General features: G+C 43.6%; 1 protein-coding gene across 1 annotated transcript; it reads left to right on the top strand.

Annotated features, from left to right (window-relative positions):
* The first annotated feature begins 1,215 nt into the window (after positions 1-1,215).
* rapsn (receptor-associated protein of the synapse, 43kD) lies at positions 1,216-17,333 on the top strand. Its single transcript, XM_042109305.1, has 8 exons — positions 1,216-1,718; positions 2,692-3,030; positions 4,129-4,287; positions 7,770-7,868; positions 11,319-11,441; positions 12,390-12,443; positions 15,090-15,289; positions 15,973-17,333. The coding sequence occupies exons 1-8, from the start codon at positions 1,497-1,499 to the stop codon at positions 16,043-16,045; spliced, it is 1,269 nt and encodes a 422-aa protein (XP_041965239.1). The 5' UTR covers positions 1,216-1,496; the 3' UTR covers positions 16,046-17,333.
* The last annotated feature ends 1,401 nt before the right edge of the window (positions 17,334-18,734 follow it).

Raw genomic sequence — 18,734 nt, forward strand, 5'->3', positions numbered from 1 at the left:
AGCGTTTGATTTGGTAAGCTGATCTTCGTTATGATACAGGCATATACACTGAGGGAGAATGTTCCATTTTTAGATCTGGGGCTGTTTGTGAGTATTAATAAAACAAACACACAATAACAAATTGGTAGAAGTGATCTTTGTTATGTTAGTGGAGTACAGTATGTATAGGAACAATTATCAGATTAGACATACATAACTTTCCTTTTTTATACTCGTGTCTGTCTACGAGATTGAAAAACTGCTCAAAGGAGAGTGCACATTTCTGAGGGATTTAGAGAAATATTTGACATAAATAGTATTTTCTTTTTACGAGCCCTGAGTGAATGCCTTGTGTCAACACTACACTGAATTGTGTTGTGACAAAGAGTTGACCTACAACCCCCGAGATTTATCTTTGGAAAGGTAACCTATCTTGTGAATGGTAAGGCAGTAAAAAGAGCCTATTTGTATCCTTGAGGCAGGGCGAGAGGGAAGGAGGGAGGGAGAGAGGGAAGGAGGGAGAGAGGGAAGGAGGGAGGGAGGTAAGGAGGGAGAGAGGGAAGGAGGGAGGGAGGTAAGGAGGGAGAGAGGGAAGGAGAGAGGAGGGAAAGAGAGAGAAAGACACACTTGTGAGGCCCATGATGCGATCCCATTGATGTGCTTGAAGACGCTGTGGGGCTGTAACTTAAGTCCAGTAACATGCCAGACTTTGTGGACTATTCTAGGCACCAGTTGCTGACACAGAGGGAGGGGGGCGAGGGAGCGGGGGCTTTGGGGGGGGGGGGGGGGGGGGTCACACATGTGTGCCTTAACAAGGTCCACCCACAGCAACTTACAACCTACACGAGGAGAGTTCGCTTTGCTCCGCTTCAATGTTGTGAAATAGCTACTGTCTATTTATAAACACGTTTCTGAAGTGTCCACATCCACAGGGGAGGTCTGCGCTGGACTTTTCTTCCATTTTGTAGGATGTCTCTGAAGGGCCGTTTGGTCCCTCGTGTGTGGGTAAAACCTGGGGAATTAGGGGTGGTGTAGGGGGGCTAAGGGGGGAGGCTGGATGGGCTGGAGGCTCCTGTCGTGACCTTGGGGACTTTTGAGAGGGTCGTGCTTAGATTCCAGCAGGGACACATGGTCCAGAGTGACAAGGCCATCTGCAGCAGCGCCAGAGCCTGTGGGGGGGCGGGGGGCGGAGGGGTCCTGGCGGCAGGGCTACACAGCATTCTCTCAGCTGGGGTGTGGAGGGAGAAGATATTCTGGGACACCGTTGCCAGCACCTCCGTTTGGGACTTTATTCCTCCAGCAGCACTCTGCGTTTCACCCTGCGCCTCTTAACGGAGACGGATTCCTACCGTGGGAAGCTGGCGGGAGTATGGTGTTCTGATTAGACGTCGGGAGAGGGCAGGAACCGCCGGTTCCGTCACGGTTCTCTTCACACCACCACAGGGGCCTGCCAGGCGCGGGAGTCATCTGCCTCCCCCTGTAGTAATTGGTCTGAGCAGCGGGACGGGGCGAGGCAGATGCATGCCCTACTCAGACAGCTTGTAGACATGGGCCAGGAGCAAGCCAAGCAGCAGATTGAGAAAGGTCTGAAACTGTACCAGTCCAACCAGAGGGAGAAGGCCTTGGAAGTGTGGAAGAAAGTACTGGAGAAGAACACAGACCCCGGAGGGAAGTTTCGTGTGTTGGGCTGTCTGATCACCGCGCACTCAGAGTTTGGAATGTACAAGGAGATGCTAAAGGTAGGCACTTGTCATGCTACGAATCAGTCCAGTCAGATTGGCTGTGAAGTGGGGTTCTCTGGAGAACTTCCCTGGTACATGCATTATGCAATAGAGCTGCCCCTGTGCACAAATTACTGAAGGCTTGTAGAATGATCCTGGGCTGTGGAAACATAAACTACGTAGTGTAATCCATACTCAAGGTGTTATTTGCTCCTCTCTGATTTGGTATGCGGAGGTGACGTCTATTTTCTTTTACTATTGTATAGCAACAAGGTAAACAATGTCATTGGGCATCTGAAGAAACGTGACTATTTGATTTTCTAATACAGTTGCAGGCAGGCAGCAGAACAGTTTATTGGAAAAGGTGGAGGCTCTGTGTTACTGCCTTTTACTCACCACCAGGAAAAGGTGGAGGCTCTGTGTTACTGCCTTTTACTCACCACCAGGAAAAGTAAGCTTATGGTGATTAATCAACATAACACACAAATACGTTGGCTGAGTCTACAGAGCAACCTTGGACGTTCACCCAAAGCTGCCTGAGTTAGCTGGCCACTGAATCTTCAGGAACAAATATAATTTGTAGCTTCCGTAGGAAAGGGGGTATAGGGACCCACCTGCAACCCGATCTGTGCTACTGAGTGTGCTGTTGACACAAACCTCCTTACTCATTGAAACCCTTCCTCTTTCCATGTGCTGAGGACTTAATTAGCAAATTAGCATGCCCACAATACTTACCGAATACCAGCAAGACACACAAGTTGCTTGGCATTTATGTTAGAACAAGAGTTGAAAATTCTGTTCAGTTCAGTGCAGTTCTTTCTCGAATGTGCATTCATCGAGAGGTAGCGCTGGCTTCAGATATGAAGGCTCATAAATTACACTTGGCACTACTCTTTCTCATCACGGCCATTGCTCACTGAATGATATCCAAAGACTACATGCACAAGCACTCCCATTCTCTTTCACACAACTCCAAAACCTCTTCCCTCAGTATGCTCTGGCACAGATCGACACCGCCAGAGACATGGAGGACCCCGACTACCTGACGGAAGGATACCTGAATTTGGCACGCAGCAACGAGAAGCTGTGTGACTACCAGAACACCATCTCCTACTGCAAGACCTGCCTGAACATGCAGGGCACCACGGTGAGCCTGCAGCTCAACGGCCAGGTGTGCCTGAGCATGGGCAACGCTTACCTGGGCCTCAGCTGCTTCCAGAAGGCCCTGGAGAGCTACGAGAAGGCCCTGCGCTACGCGCACAACAACGACGACAAGATGCTGGAGTGCAGGGTCTGCTGCAGTCTGGGGAGCTTCTATGTCGCTCTCAAGGTAGGATGGAGCGATGGGTGTCATCAATGCAATCTGTGATCATGTTTTTACATTTTCTACTCGCTGTGCAGTAAGTTCCGTTGAAAGTACAGAGAGATGTTGGCAGAGAAAAAGAGTAATTATGGTCATATTGATGTTAGACCTTTAGAACATTGTGACTCTAATGTTGCTAGAGGTTCCTTGTCTGAGGATTTCAGAGTCCATATGAACTAGTTTTCGCCGTTACCTACATAATCATCGAAGCACTATTGAGTAACCTTAACTTGTTTTGGGCAACACAAACCTTGTGGATTGGTGCATACTTCTCATGCATGTCATACAGCATGCAACATGTGCATATTTACATTATCACATTATCACACACACACACACACACGCACACACACACACACACATTAGAGCACCTCACAAGTATTTCATATTCTCATCCAGTGTCAAGTCAACTGATCAACTTGCATCATTGCTAGCACACATTGTTAGCATGTCAGAATAAAATGAGAAGGAGTGACGCTAGTCGTGATCTAGGCCTTTGTACTCACCTTGACACTGTAGATTTGTAGACAGTAATCCCCTGGCCTCTGTGGATGAGACAATGTGTTTGGTCTGGCCAGAGGCGGCATGCCGAGAATGCTCTCATATGTTACACAAGCCCTTGACGAAATATAGACTATACTCTCCGCCCTTGTCTAGTTTTACTACCGACATGTGAGTGAAGCCAAACTAGTATAACATCATCTGCGTGCTATTCGGTATACCAGAGTCATGCATGTAGAATGCCAGTCGGAGTTCATTGAATAATCACACAGGAATCATTCTCGTGGTATGTGGCTGTGGATGCTTGGCTCTTAAGAAAAGTTTCAAACTAAAAAAGGATACAATTTATGTTAATCCCTCTTGATCTATGGATGGCAGATGGCTGTGAGTTTGTCTGCCCCCCCCCCCCCCCTCTGTCTTTCTCTCTTTCTCTTCTGTCTCTCTGTCTTGTCTTTTCCTCTCCCTGCCTCTCTCTCTTCCACCCCCCCCTTCTTAAATTAAACAGTTGGAGCATGGAATCTAACAGAGACAAAACAGATAATCTCTCTCTGTGTCTCCCTGTAGGATTACGAGAAGGCCCTCTTCTTTCCTTGTAAAGCGGCAGAGCTGGTGAACGACTACGGCAAGGGCTGGAGTCTGAAGTACCGGGCCATGAGCCAGTACCACATGTCTGTGGCCTACCGGAAACTGGACCGCCTGCCCGACGCCATGGAGTGCTGTGAGGTAAAGCACAGCGTGTGACCTCAGTGTGTGGCCGAAGGAGGGTTTCCTCAGGGGGCCTGTGATCACAATGCACTGCAGACCAGGAAGAGAGAGAGGATCTTTGGGTGTTGATTGGCTGTTGTGTCTGGTTCTTGGTAAATGATTGGATAAGAATGACAATGAGCATTTTGGTCCATCACGGAGATCATTACAGGTGGAAAACTTGTCCCGGAATAGAAATTCATTGTTATATAAAATGACAACTCCAGATTCAGATTCCTGTTTAAGAACAACTTAGGGTCTATTTTTGGATGGTAATGAGTGTTGGGAATCAAAATTACGTTAATTGGTGCAGTATTGAGGAAGACTGGAATATGCATTTACAACTAAATAGCATATAGCGTAGCCATTGGAGGCAGCTTTGCTACATCAAAGTAAATCACTCTGTACAAGTCGATTACCTCCTCCTTTTGTGCCCATTGGCAGTAGCTTGTGTTGCATTTGGTAATTAACTTGTACATTTTCTCCACACTTCTCCTAGCAAGATGGTACCAACTAGTCAGTCATTTTATACCCTTTCTGTACACTTATACAGTTAAAATGACTTTTTGCCTGCAGGGACCCTCTGCACAGTATCATAGGAGTGTAATGATATTTTGCGCTTTGTCAGTGGCTTAAATAGCTATTTGCTTTGACATAGTGACTCTAACGAGCTGGCCTCCAAGGCTCAAGCTAAATGCTATTTCAAGGCTATATGCTATGCTATTTCATTGTAAAGGCATATTCTAGAATTACTCAAAACGTTGTTTTGCTCCCCAATGTCTGCACTTGTTACCATCCAAAAGTAGACACTAGGTTGTTCTAGACCGGAGTTGTCCTTTAAGTATCAAAGCACCTAATCTCACTCATACATACAGTACAGTTACAAGTGTCAAGTGAACTGAAAGGCTTCACAGAGTGAATGGCTATGATGACCAAGGCAGGTTGGAATGCCAGTTCTCTCTCTCTGTGCCTTACCTATATACACACACACACACACACATACACACCACACACACACACCCACACACACACACACACACACACAGGTCCCTGTGTGTTAATTCTCCCCATTCCACTGTCCCAGTTTGCTAGCCGCATCATCTGCATGTCTGCATGCCATCCGCTGTAATTATTCTCGGTGTTGCCACGTTAACCGTCTCCTCGGCGTCTTCCTGCCCTTTGACCCCTTGACCTCTGCCCTTCGATTGGTCGGTTTGAGGGGGACCAGGACCACTGAACTGAACCACTAACACGTGCAGCTGTCAATGGAGCTGGTTTTAGTGCTGCTGGTGTTAGCGGCTTTAGTTTCAGTGTATCTGGTGTGACTGTAGAGGCATTGGTGTTAATGATGCTGGTGATGCTGGCGTTGGTATTAGTGGCACCGACGATAGAAGGGCTAGTGTCAGTGGTGTTGGTGTTATTGGTGCTGGTGTCAACAGTTAGTGTTGGTGGGGCTGATATCTGTGGCACTAGTGTTACATTTAGTGGCATTGATGTTACTTATGCTGCATGTGTTAGTGCGGCTTCTGTTATTTGCTTGTTTTTTGTTTTTTCAGGGGTGCTAGCTGGCCTCAGTGGGCTGTTAATGTTGAAGGTGTCACTGCTGCTAGTGTTAGTAGCACTGCTTTTAGGGGGGCATGTGTTTAGGGGGCCATGTGGGCCTGGTGTCTCACTGGTGCTGGTGTTAGTGGCATTCTGGCTATGGCATTAGCAACACTGTTGTTATCGGTGCTGGTGTTAGTGGCATTTTGGCTATGGCATTAGCAACACTGTTGTTATCTGTGCTGGTGTTAGTGGGCCTGTGGCACTAGCAACGCTGATGTGATTGGTTTTGGTGTTTGTGGGCCCTTGGTGTTTTTGGTGCTGGTTATTGTAGCCTGTGTTGTTAGCAGTGCTGGTATTTGTGGTGTTGGTGTTTGTGAGCCTATGTTGTTAGCAGTGCTGGTATTTGTGGTGCTGGTGTTTGTGGGCCTGTGGTGTTAGCACTGCTGGTATTCGTGGTGCTGGTGTTAGCGGTACTGGTGTTTGTAGGCCTGTGTTGTTAGCAGTGCTGGTATTTGTGGTGCTGGTGTTTGTAGGCCTGTGGTACAGTAATATTAGCCGCATTGTGTATAAGCCGCAGGACAGTGTTTTATGCCAGTTAAAAAAATATTAATAACATATTAATTGCCCCCCCCCCCCCCCCTTATTAACCTCATAGATGAAGAAATTTTGCAAAATCAATGTATAAACCGTGGCTAATAGTTGGGAAATTACGGTATTAGCGTGCTGGTGTTTGTGGGCCTATGGGGTTAGCGGTGCTGGGGTTAGCAGTGCTGGTGTTTGTGGGCCTGTGGAGCTGGTGGTTGTGGGCCCTTGGTGTTAGCAGTGTTGCTGTTAGCAGTTCTGGTGTTTTTGGGCCTGTAGGGTTAGCGCTGGTGTGCTGGTGTTAGCGGTGCTGGTGTTTGTGGGCCCTCGGTGTTAACGGTGTTGCTATTAGCGGTTCTGGTGTTTGTGAGCCTGTGCTGTTGGTGTGGGCCTGTGTTGGTGTTTGTGAGCCTGTGCTGTTGGTGTGGGCCTGTGTTGGTGTTTGTGAGCCTGTGCTGGTGGTGTGGGCCTGTGCTGTTGGTGGGGTTGGTGATGGTGTTGGCTTGTGGTGCCCCTGCTGCTACCCACCGCCCTGCTCCACAGCCTGTGATATAAATATGCCTGTGGCCTGCCAGGGCATCCTACTGAGGAGCTGGACCACTGAGGCGATAATGAAATGGTGGCTTAGTTCTAAACCTCTTCTAATAATGCAGCAGGAAATATACATTGAAGTCATGGCATTGGAGTGTGAGTGTGTGTGTGTGCGTGCGCGTGTGTCGGTGTTAGTGATCTGTGGGTTAGTGTGTATATAAGCCTGTGTGTGTGCATGTATGTGTAAGTGACTATAGCGTGTGTTTGTGTGTGTGTGTGTGTTTGTTTCCATTTAGTGTGTTCCATGTATGACTGTGGTAGTCATCTTTGTGTATAGTGTATATGTGCAAGTGACTATTGAGTGTGCGTGAGTGAATTTGTGTTTGTGTGTGTGAGTGACAAGGTGTGTAGGCTACATGTTTGAGTGTGGTGTGGAGGTGATGTTGAGGTGGCTCCATTGAGAACATGGTGAAGCATTCCATCTTCACAACCATGTGACAAGAGGGATTAGCACATTTCTATGCCTCAGCCACAGCCACAGTGTGGCATTTTGTTGTACAAGCAGTGTTGGGAATTTTTAGAAATGCCATAATAGGTAGCAAACATGATCTTTCTATTCTAGCCACTGTTCTAGCACACACAAACACACACACAGCATTTTTGTTGGTCCATTAGAGGCTCATTGATGAAAGCCTTTACTAAAGCATGTCAAACTGATGTGGATTATCATGTGGATTAAGAAAGTCTATGTGTCTGTGCTGTGAACGCATCAAATAAATGAAGACGTTTGATTTCCCCCTCAGGAGTCCATGAAGATTGCCCTTCAGCACGAGGATCGACCACTGCAGGCTCTGTGCTTGCTGAACTTTGCTGACATCCACCGCTGCAGAAATGACGCGGATGTAAGTCTTGCTTCCGCTCATTACAGGAGGAAAACTTGTCCCGGAATAGAAATTCATTGTCATTAAAAGGACAACTCCTATCTAAGAACAACTTAGGGTCTATTTTTGGATGGTAATGAGTGTTGGGGATCAAAGTGACATGGATTGGTGCAGTATTGAGGAAGACTGCATTTACAGCTAAATAGCATATAGCGTAGCCATTGGGGGCAACTAAATGGCATATAGCGTAGCCATTGGGGGCAACTAAATAGCATATAGCGTAGTCATTGGGGGCAACTAAATAGCGTAGCCATTGGGGGCAACTAAATAGCATATAGCGTAGCCATTGGAGGCAGCTTTGCTACATCCAAGTAAATCACTCTGTACAAGTCGATTACCTCCTCCTTTTGTGCCCATTGGCAGTAGCTTGTGTTGCATTTGGTAATTAACTTGTACAGACTTCTCCTAGCCAGCCGCCTGGTATCCCTGAGGAGTCCTACATCCCTGAGGAGCCTGAGGCCTTTGTAATTGGATACTGTAGAATTGTCTTATTTATAATACACTGCTTGCTGGACAAAGGTCTGTTAAAATGACAACTCTTTAAATGTGTATTAGTCAAGTCAGTTTATTTATATAGCACATTTCATATGGCATACATAGACACAATGTGCTTTGAGTGGAGAGTCGTCATTAAATTATCTAAAATAAAAAACACACTTAGCAAAAAAAAAAAGAAAAGACAACGAAAGGAAAAAAGACAAGAAAAAAACAAAAAGAAAGTTAATAGATAAAAATAATTATAATAAAATGGAGTGTTTTAAAAGCAGAGACCTGTAGTCATGAATTAAAAGCTAAAGAAAATAAATAAGTTTTAAGTCCCTTTTTAAAAGCGAGAATTGATTGTGATGACCTTAATTCCAGAGGTAGGCTATTCCAGAGGATTGGGGCACAGTAACTGAAGGCACCATGTGCAGCCTTAGTGTTGATTCTGGGGATTGTGAGGAGACATTTACTAGAGGACATTAAGTAACGGGTAGGATCATAAAAAGATATATCAGAAATATAGGGTGGGGCAAGGCCGCTTACTGACAAGAAGAAGTATTTTGAAATCAATTCTTTGTTTAACTGGGAGCCAGTGAAGTGATTTAAGAATCGGGGTGATATGATTAAATTTAGGTGTTCTAGTGAGTATTCTAGCAGCTGCATTTTGGATAAGTTGAAGTTTGTTTAGCATCTGTTTTGTTAGACCAGCATAGAGTGCGTTACAGTAATCTAAACGACTGGAGATAAAATAATATTAGGACTTGTTAGTCTTATTACTCTTGTTAGTTTTAACTATGAAAGGAGTTAAAGGAGTCTTTGAAAAAAGATATGTTGGGGACGTACCAGCCTTTTCAAAGTGGACTGTTCCCTTACCTGCCTGTAATGGCTATAGAAAGGAATTGATCATAGAGCATGGGCCAATTAGAAAAGTGCATGGTTTCTACATAGAAACTGCTCTCATTTATCATGATCCCTCCCGAGTTAACATTGAACCAAAGTCCTTTTAGGCAAGTCCCTCCACTCGGCAGCCATATTGCAACGCTTTTTGGGCACTCATCGGGCATCCGTTTCGGCAGAAATGCGCGTGCGCAAGGCTTCACGACACCAATCTTGCTCCAGCAGTGAGATCACAACACATGATTGGCACATGTCTTCACAACACACCGCATTATTGGCTCAATGTATTCACAACACAGCACATGATTGGCTCAATGTACATGTCGACGTTTTGCCACAGAGGGGGTGTGATATGCGTAGACAACTGCCATATTGGCGTTACAAACTAACCCCATGCATTTTTATGGAGGATTTTTTGAATGCTGTGTCTCCTCATTAGAAAGTCTCTGATTTAACTGCTTCTAGCAATCTGAATCAATAACATTTAGCAATAGCAATCAGAAATCTAGCAATACACCTGGAAGACTCCTTAATACGTTGTCCAATCAGAATGAAGCCAATTATGAATGATTTTAATATAGTTTTAATATAGGGTGACCACCTGCTAATAATCCCAAGGGGGGACAAGGGGTATGTTTCTGAGGGACAATGTGGGACACTGCCTGGCGCTGCGGTGCCCCCACCTCACGGGCAGACTCACTGATAGTGGTTTAGGCTTACCCATTTCTAGCACATATCCACCGTACATGGTATATTAATAATGCCCTCCCCTAAACATGTGTAATTGCTGATGTATCATGAATAGGCCAACCAATGTGTATTTTCTAAATAAAGATTCATAATACTTTGAACATTCAGTGAATTGACAGATGCACTTCCACTTACGATTTACTTTAGCTAGGCCTATTTCATTTTATTTATTTCTCATTACAATTTATTCACTTTAAATAAATTATAATGTAAAGAAGCAGCTGTAAAAAACGATAAAGGGGAGGAAGGATAAACTTGCATGTTAGTAAAGGCAGGCGCAGGGAAAAAAACCGTTCAGTGTTCTGGGTAGCCTAACATTTCAGCCACCACTTGGCGTAGGCTACCGCAGTGGATAACGTTAACGTTAGTGAAGGTAACGGTAACGTCTTGCAAGTAGGCCTATGGCTAATGAAATATCTGATAACATCAATCCACAGCAATGAAATGTATGCTTTGAGTGGTAATGATAGGTAGATGTTTGGTAGCCTATTTGTAGGTCCTTATGATTTCCAGTGAATATACATCATTCAAACACTGCTCAAATTGGACGCGTATGTAACTCTTCTCGATTTAGGCCTATACTTTGTTAAATTTAACATCCCCACAATTTAAATGAGAAAACCATGTTAACAAATTACCTACGACGGACCTTACACCTAGGGAGAGGGGGGGTGTAATTTAAGTCATAACTTGTGTTACCAGAGCCCGTCTACGGATTCTCTGGTGTTACGTTGAAACTATTCAATTTGGTGCAACCCGATACATTTTAGTAGCTCGTAAACTTCAACGTGCCAGTTTACGTTAGAACTGAGCTAAGATGGAACTTACGTGCAACCGGCTGCAGGATATAGAGCGACCACATTTTTTTTGAGCAAGCATTGATTATGCGTGACACAGTCTCAATTTGCGGGACGCATGAATATGTGCGCTCACGCGCTACGCGGGACGGGTGGTCACCCTATTTTAATATCAAAATAAAAGCACTGCCGCAAAATCAACCTATAAGGTTTTTAGAGTAGGCCTATGCTAGAACAACATGCTAGAACAAGACAAAAAAAATCCAAGGCATATATTCAATAATAATAATAATAATAAAAAATAAAAATAAAAAAAAACGTTTTCTTTTCAGGGAAGGTTATAAAACAATTGAAAAGTGTATGGCATATCTCCTTTAAATTAGTAAAGAAAAGAGAAGCTAACTATGCAACAGCTTCTGTTCCTGTTTATTACTGTAACTTGGAAATACTGTATGATTTTGCTGTTGATGATTTTATCCTTCAGAGGGCATTTCCTAGATACGAGTCCTCCATGTGCATCATGATCGACATTGGTAACAGGCTGGGACAGGCAACCATCTACCTGAACGTGGGCAAGTGCTGGATCCTGCAGAAGGAACTAGACAAGGTTAGCACATCCTCTGCCATAGCACATCCGCTAGCACATCCTCTGCCTTAACTCATTGAATGCCAAGCTGTTTTCGGAAGCTTTTTCCTAGAGTGCCAGCAATCTAGACCATTGTTGATGATTTTTGTACAGCCACAGCATCTTCTGTGTTATAGCTATGAACACATACAATGGACCGTTTGAAAGGTGAGACTTTAAGCTCTCAGTGGATGCAAACAGTGTATTTCTACACGCCTCTGTTCCTGAGAAATCCCAAGCTAAACAGTGACTAGTTTTCATCAAAATCGCTGTTTTTTTTTCTAGACATGGAGATATAACGTCTTTCATGAAATATTAAGTGTTGCCTGTAAACTTTCCGGGAAGTGATCACCTGGCGAGACTGTCACCTAGTGATAGACCCACGAAAATGGCCTGGTTTTGAGATGACGTGCATGCGTCACTGATTCGACCCAAAGCGGCAACCTAGTTATGATAACGTGATAAGCACATATGATAATGTCCAGATTGTGCGTTTTCATGAGTTTTCGATCGTCATTTAATTTCCATTCATCGCAGAGTTCCCAAAATCACATATAAGGTGTGTTAGAGTGTCTAGTTTAGAATTTTTTTTTTAAAAAAAGGTAAAAACGTAATATTACGTTTTTGGCACTCAACGCATGGGAAGGAAAAGGCACTCAATGAGTTAAGAAACAATAGAAGAGTGCCGCACACTCCGGCTCCATGTGCTGACTATTTCATTGATGATGTTTCAGGCGTAAGCCCTTCATCAGATAAAAAGAAGGTGCCGAAACGTCATCAATAAAGTAGTCACGAAAATGTTTTTGGTGTGCATTACCCTTTGTTTATACAGATCCTCTGCCTTTTAGCAGTCTTTCCAATAGATACTGGTTTATCATTTTATCATAGTGCAAAGAATTTGCTGATGTTTCTGCAATGTTTTTTCTTCAGGCTCTGGACTCATTGCAGAGGGCAGAAGATGTGGCAGAATCAGTGGGGAATAAGGTAGGCTACTATTATGCTACTATTATGCTACTATTATGGTGCATTCATGGCACCTGGGAATGACAAGGACCGCCCCCGTGATTACTTTGTTTTTCCTACAGCGAGCGTTCATGTGCTTTGCCGTCGGAATGTGTGACAAACACAGATGCCACAAAGGTTTAAACATACGCTCACTAATCCTAAATAAACAACTGTATTTGCTTAAAATATAGTGTAAGACGCTTGTGAAAGAAAGATATGCAGCTTTCAAGTGACAAAAACGGCAAATTTACGTCAATCTAGCCCCAGTTTCTGACCTCTGACTCACACATTACGTGACGTGAATGATGTGGAATGATGACGTTTTCACTGGGAAAAAGTTTTTTCCGATGCCCATGAACGCTAGGTTAGACACCTCAATACACGGCTCTCGTGTAAACCTGCTTGTCTGTCATGCTTTGTTGCCATGATGTCACGTTGTGTGTTTATATTGGTCATTGGCAAGTCACACCTCCGAACCACTTAGCTGTCATAAGTTGTGCATTAGTGCTGCAATGCCAGTTGTCTGTTTTGGAAAGATCTTTCACCTTTTATTATACCAGACGTCATTGTCACGTCACATTACCTATTGTACCAGAAACTGGTTAGACATGTAAAAGTTGACCTTTATCAGACTTCCATTTTCCAAAACACCATCAAAACACCTTTATCTAAAATTCTCATGTACATAATTTGTAGAAAAATCTGTTTTTTATGGAGCAAGTTATTAGATTGCTATATTCAGTATGATGAACATGCTGCCCCTGTACCTGAAGACCCTGAATGTTACAAGTAAGATATAGATTCAATTATATTGACACAAAATTGAACAGAAACCCTAGTGTGCGGTGTTCACTGAATTGCTGGCACAAGAGAGAAAAAGGTAGCCTGACGAGCCAGACCCACATTAAAATGTAGGGTCTGGGCACTCACCGTTCGCAGTGCTCAGTCGGAGGGCGGGATAATCGGTTGTCTTTCAAATTCCCTCTGCACTCAATAGGACAGCGCTATGAGTCCCATGCGTTTTGTAGCTAGTGGGCTAGTTCAAACTTTTGCCAACTTAAAAAAAGCTTAACTCGTGTCACACTGTTCGCCAACAGCAACATCCATCTTCTTTGAATTCAAGCCAAACCGTTGCAACTCTGCCATCAATCATTATGTTAAGCCCGCCTAACGACTCTATACACGATTTGATTAGCCTGATAGAAGTTAAAGTTTTCGAGCTCACAAGCCAACGGAGAGTTGCTAGACTAGCCCTGGAAGCAAATCTAATATGCTGCCGCTAGGGTTCGTCTAGATTTCTAGGCTAAGAAAAAGGCACATGGAGACAAAACACCCCTGTCAAAGACAAACCTGTGAGTACTGTGAAAGATGACATCAGGAGTTGAAGACTTTACAAATGTAATGCCAAACATCAGCATGTTCCAAACATACAGGCACTTTGGATGTCTCACCGTATCCGTTGGATTGATCGTAAATAAATAAATAAATAAATGACAATAATAATAATTAATATATATATATGTGTATGTATATATATATATACTTAATGAACATGTGAAATTGTAGGTCCCAAAGCAAGACCAGTTAAGAACCACTGATCTAGATAACAGCTACAGACCAGTGTTACATTTTGGACTACTGCGGGTCGGAGTGTATGAGACGACAACCAAAATGAGATTCGAGCAGCTACAGTAGGTACAAATCATACTCTAAGAGCTTATGCTGCACTTTAGGACAGCTGGAGACCTCTCATGTGTTCAGCTAGAGACCTCTCATGTGTTCTCACGTGTTAAGCTGTAGACCTTTAGAACATGTGTTGAGCTGGAGACCTCTCATGTGTTGAGCTGTAGACCTCTTAACCCACCAAGGTCAACTGTGATCACAGTGTATGTTGATAGTAGCTGTCAACTGTCAAGTGTGTTTTGTGAATCATAATCACAATGAATGTCTTCATTCAATGTGTGGCCATAATTGTGTCTTTTTGTTATATTATACGTATACGAATGTTATCTGCTCTAGTCCTGAAAATGTATTCTTTATTACTGTATGTGATGTTATGTGAACGATGATGCCAACTTTTATTGGCATCTATGATCATTGACATTGACATTCACACATACACAGCATGTGTGTGGAGGTGCTGAAGAGCTTCACAGTAGGCTAGTGCTGTTTACATTCTGACTGTTTCATTTTAGCGTTGTTGCCTGAGGTTAGATGTTAAATACTATTGTCACTGTACAGTTCAACATGTTGAACACACATTCTCTTTGTAAGGGGATCCATCATCAACGGATCATGACTCACTAAACATAAACATGTCTGTGTGTAGCTGTGGAGTTTCACTGAAGTGCAGTTTACATTCTAACACATTCATGTTGGCGTTGTTGCCTGAAGTTTATTTTTTGCTAACCACTCTTCTCACTCTCCAACCACTCCTCTCACTCCTCAACCACTCCTCTCACTCCCCAACCACTCCTCTCACTCTCCAACGGATAGTGCTGTTAGCATGTTCACGTTGCCATCTCTCCCTCCGCTAATTTATACCACTCTCTCCCTCCGCTAATTTGAGCCACTCTCTCCCTCCGCTAATTTGAGCCACTCTCTCCCTCCGCTCCGCTGTTTCAGCTGATTGTGTTGAAAACGCACTCTCTGCGTGAGGGCATCTACCGGGGCCGCGAGCAGCAGGACGAGCTGAGGGAGCAGGTGGTGAAGTTCCTGCAGCACGTGGAGGAGCTGGAACTCTACTGCGGCATGTGCGGAGAGTCCATCGGAGAGAGGAACCAGCAGCTGCAGGCCCTGCCCTGCTCCCACGTCTACCACCTCAAGTAAGGGCCTGGGGGGAGGTCTACCACCTAAAGTAAGGGCCTGGGAGGAGGTGGACTGGTCTGCTGTGGAGCACTTAGTGGACGCACTCTTACTAGATACGGCAAATAAAGCATTTATTTCTATAAATGGTTATAGGAACTGTGGCTGGAGGAACTACGTTATGGGCGGGGGAAGTGTAGTGGTTAAGGAGCTGGGCTAGCGTGCAGTAGCCTGTAGGGCGGTGGTAGTGTAGTGGTTAAGGAGCTGGGCTAGCGTGCAGTAGCCTGTAGGGCGGTGGTAGTGTAGTGGTTAAGGAGCTGGGCTAGCGTGCAGTAGCCTGTAGGGCGGTGGTAGTGTAGTGGTTAAGGAGCTGGGCTAGCGTGCAGTAGCCTGAAAGTTGTGGATTCAATTCTTATCAAATCCTTCTGAAGTATTTTACAGTTACTGGTATTTAGCAGCTGCTGTTATCCAAAGCGACATGGGCTTGCAACGGCAGGTTCAGAATACCAACCCGGGCCGACCTATTGTCGGCCGGAGATGCCACAGCTCTCCTTCACAAAGTGGTTTTCTGTAATGTACCTTTTACTTGCTTTTAAAGCTCAGGTCTGTTCGCTCTTTTTTAGAGTTCTTGACTCATATGAAGTTCGTATATCAAATTATTACAGCCCTGATTAACATGTCTTGTCTTCTTTTTCCTCTCTAGGTGCCTACAGACGAACGGAACTAAAGGTTGCCCACGGTGCCGTAGTGCGTCCATGAAACCTGGCTTTGTCTGAGCTCCCATCAGAAGTCCTGTTCTGGAATAAGAGCCATATGGGGACTTCCTCTCTCCAGATCAGCCTGCAGGAGTGAGACGTCACGGAGGGATGTTGTCATACTTTTCCTCCTCCACCGACGCCACCACAGTCAAGAACGTCTGTGGGTTCTGTAGCTGTAGAGTAGAACTTCAACTAACATTGTTTACGTGATGGCAAAACCACAAACACACACAATGCTCCAAGTCATCCCTCTGCTGACAACTCTGAGAGCTCCCCTGGAGTGCCAGCAGGTGTCTTCAGGGGGAGCTTGACGAGTGGACCCCTTTTCGAGTTGGGAGTTCTCGCTGTGGAAGATGGATGGGCTCGGCTGAAGGAACAGACGTCAGTAAACCCAACTGTCCAAACTCTCACTCTTCCCCTCACTGGAGCTTTTCTTTTGTCCTTTCTTTCTGGGCCTCAGCTGGTGAAAGAATGTTTCTACTGACAGTGATGTTCTCAGCTGGTTTATAGCTGAAGTGCAAGGACTATACAAAGCTTATGTGACTTGTGCAGTATGGGGAAATGAACCGTCAGCTGTATCCAGTTCAAACTTACGATAGCATTCTTTAATCATGGAGTCGGCCACATCTGGCCAAGAACAACCTTCTGCAACCACAAACTGACCATGTTTACCATTCTCTGTGCCACTACCCCCTCATATTATAATATTGTAATATGAGATGTCTTCATTTAATGAAGTTTAGTTCATTCATAACTTGTCTTTTACCCAACCGTTATAGTTACTATGCTACACAGTACACACTTTGTAATTTGTGGTGCTTACAGATATGATGTTTGTATTAATTTGCTCCTTGGTGATGAACAAGTTTAATGCAATGATATTACTGTATTCCAATAACAACCCATTTCATTATTTTATTTGTTACAGAAATATATTGTTACTTTATTTAGGTGTAATATGGAATATTACTGTACACCAAAATGACAGTTTTCCTTTGCCCCTTTTCTGTTGTAGAAAGCGGAAAGGTACTGTTACTTTATTACTTTATTTTGGCCTAACAGCCTAACCTATCTCTGTCTCTAGATCCTATGCAACTCCATCAGCTACAACTCGCTGAAACAAGAATGTACAGCTCTAGATATACAGCTGTGGATATATACAGCTCTAGATATATACAGCTCTGGATATATAAAGCTCTGGATATATAAAGCTCTAGATAAATACAGCTCTGGATATATACAGCTCTGGAAAAAATGAAGAGACCACTGCACATTCTGATGTCATCCTATGGTTGCTGAGTGACATTCAAATAAGTTGACAGTCATATACAGATTTTTTGACATTCAAATGAGTTGAATGTCAAATTTGTGGTCTCTTAATTTTGAATATCACCGTCAACTCATTCGAATGTCACTCAGCAACCGTAGGATGACGTCAGAAAAATGAGCAGTGGTCTCTTCATTTTTTCCAGAGCTTTCTCCAGAGCTGTGTCCATTAAAGTTCCCAGGGGTCGATTCTGGGACCTTGGCAACATTAAGCTACAGCCCTATTTCCCCAGTCCTAAGACCAAAGATTAGGGTTACCATCTCATTTTGTTCAGTTCAATGAATAATCCTAATGGCTATGGGGTCATTACATGCCTATAGCTAACTGGTACCATGCCTCCCAGTAGATCTTTGTGTTCAGTCTTGCATATGGAAATACAACTGGAGTAACATATAGATTGCATGTTAAAGCCAGTAAGTACTACATGTATTCACTCATCAAGTGGTATTGTAATAATCTAATGAATGATTTTTGTGTGACAGGTCTAGTCTTTAATCTGACCAATTATTTGAATTGACAAGATATGCATTTTCCCTATCCACAAATAAGGCTATTATTTGTACTGATTGAGATATTTGGGTGGCTGACTTATAAAATATGCCAAGAATTTTACATAGCATTTATTATATGTTGGAAAAAAGTATTTGACAATGGTAGTCATACCGACAGACCCCAATGGTGTAGTCATACCGACAGACCCCAATGGTATAGTATACCGACAGACCCCAATGTGAGTTAAAGTGGAATATATGAAAAACTATTTTACTGACAATTATGTCAACAGTATTATGCTGCCAATGAGCCCAGTTTAATTGTGGTATTGGTACAAATATCAGATGCCACATTAGTGTGCTCGTGAACCAGACAGACCTTCAACAAAAATGTTAAAGTTGACATTTTGAAGACAATGAAAGATTTGGTGGCAAATCCTTATTTATAAAATTTGTCATGTGTAGCCTTTCTAAAGAGAAATGGTGAATAAAACATTACTAATAATTTGCATTAATCCACCATGGGGGAATTCACAGAGTATATATAAATGCATCATTGCTCCAGAATGGCTGTTTGTGAATGTGTATTATGATAAGGAGACATTTCGATGCAGCTAGACTTTTTCTTTAAGTTTTTCTTGTGCTCTCCTCCCTTTCTTTCTCACTCTTTTTTCATAGGTTAAAAACATTTACATATTGCCTTGTAACTGCAAGTAAATCCTTTGCTTTCTAATGCAGTGAAACAAAATGCACATAAAATGTTGACACCACAAACAAACTGGGGAAAAAAACAAGGTGACCTTTTTCCTCCCTGCAGTGTATTCACATTGTTCCCTTTAACCTATTTTACAAACCAGTTGTATCCATTTTAATAATTAAACACATCAAT

This window comes from Alosa sapidissima, chromosome 11 (assembly GCF_018492685.1).
Source record: "Alosa sapidissima isolate fAloSap1 chromosome 11, fAloSap1.pri, whole genome shotgun sequence".
NCBI classification, from domain to species: Eukaryota; Metazoa; Chordata; class Actinopteri; order Clupeiformes; family Clupeidae; genus Alosa; species Alosa sapidissima.

Coding starts and splice junctions, on each gene's coding strand:
- rapsn (XM_042109305.1), top strand. CDS start 1,497: ATGCATGCCCTACTCAGACAGCTTGTAGACATGGGCCAGGAGCAAGCC. Junction 3,031..4,128: donor GCTTCTATGTCGCTCTCAAG/GTAGGATGGAGC, acceptor GTCTCCCTGTAG/GATTACGAGAAGGCCCTCTT. Junction 11,442..12,389: donor TGCAGAAGGAACTAGACAAG/GTTAGCACATCC, acceptor TTTTTTCTTCAG/GCTCTGGACTCATTGCAGAG.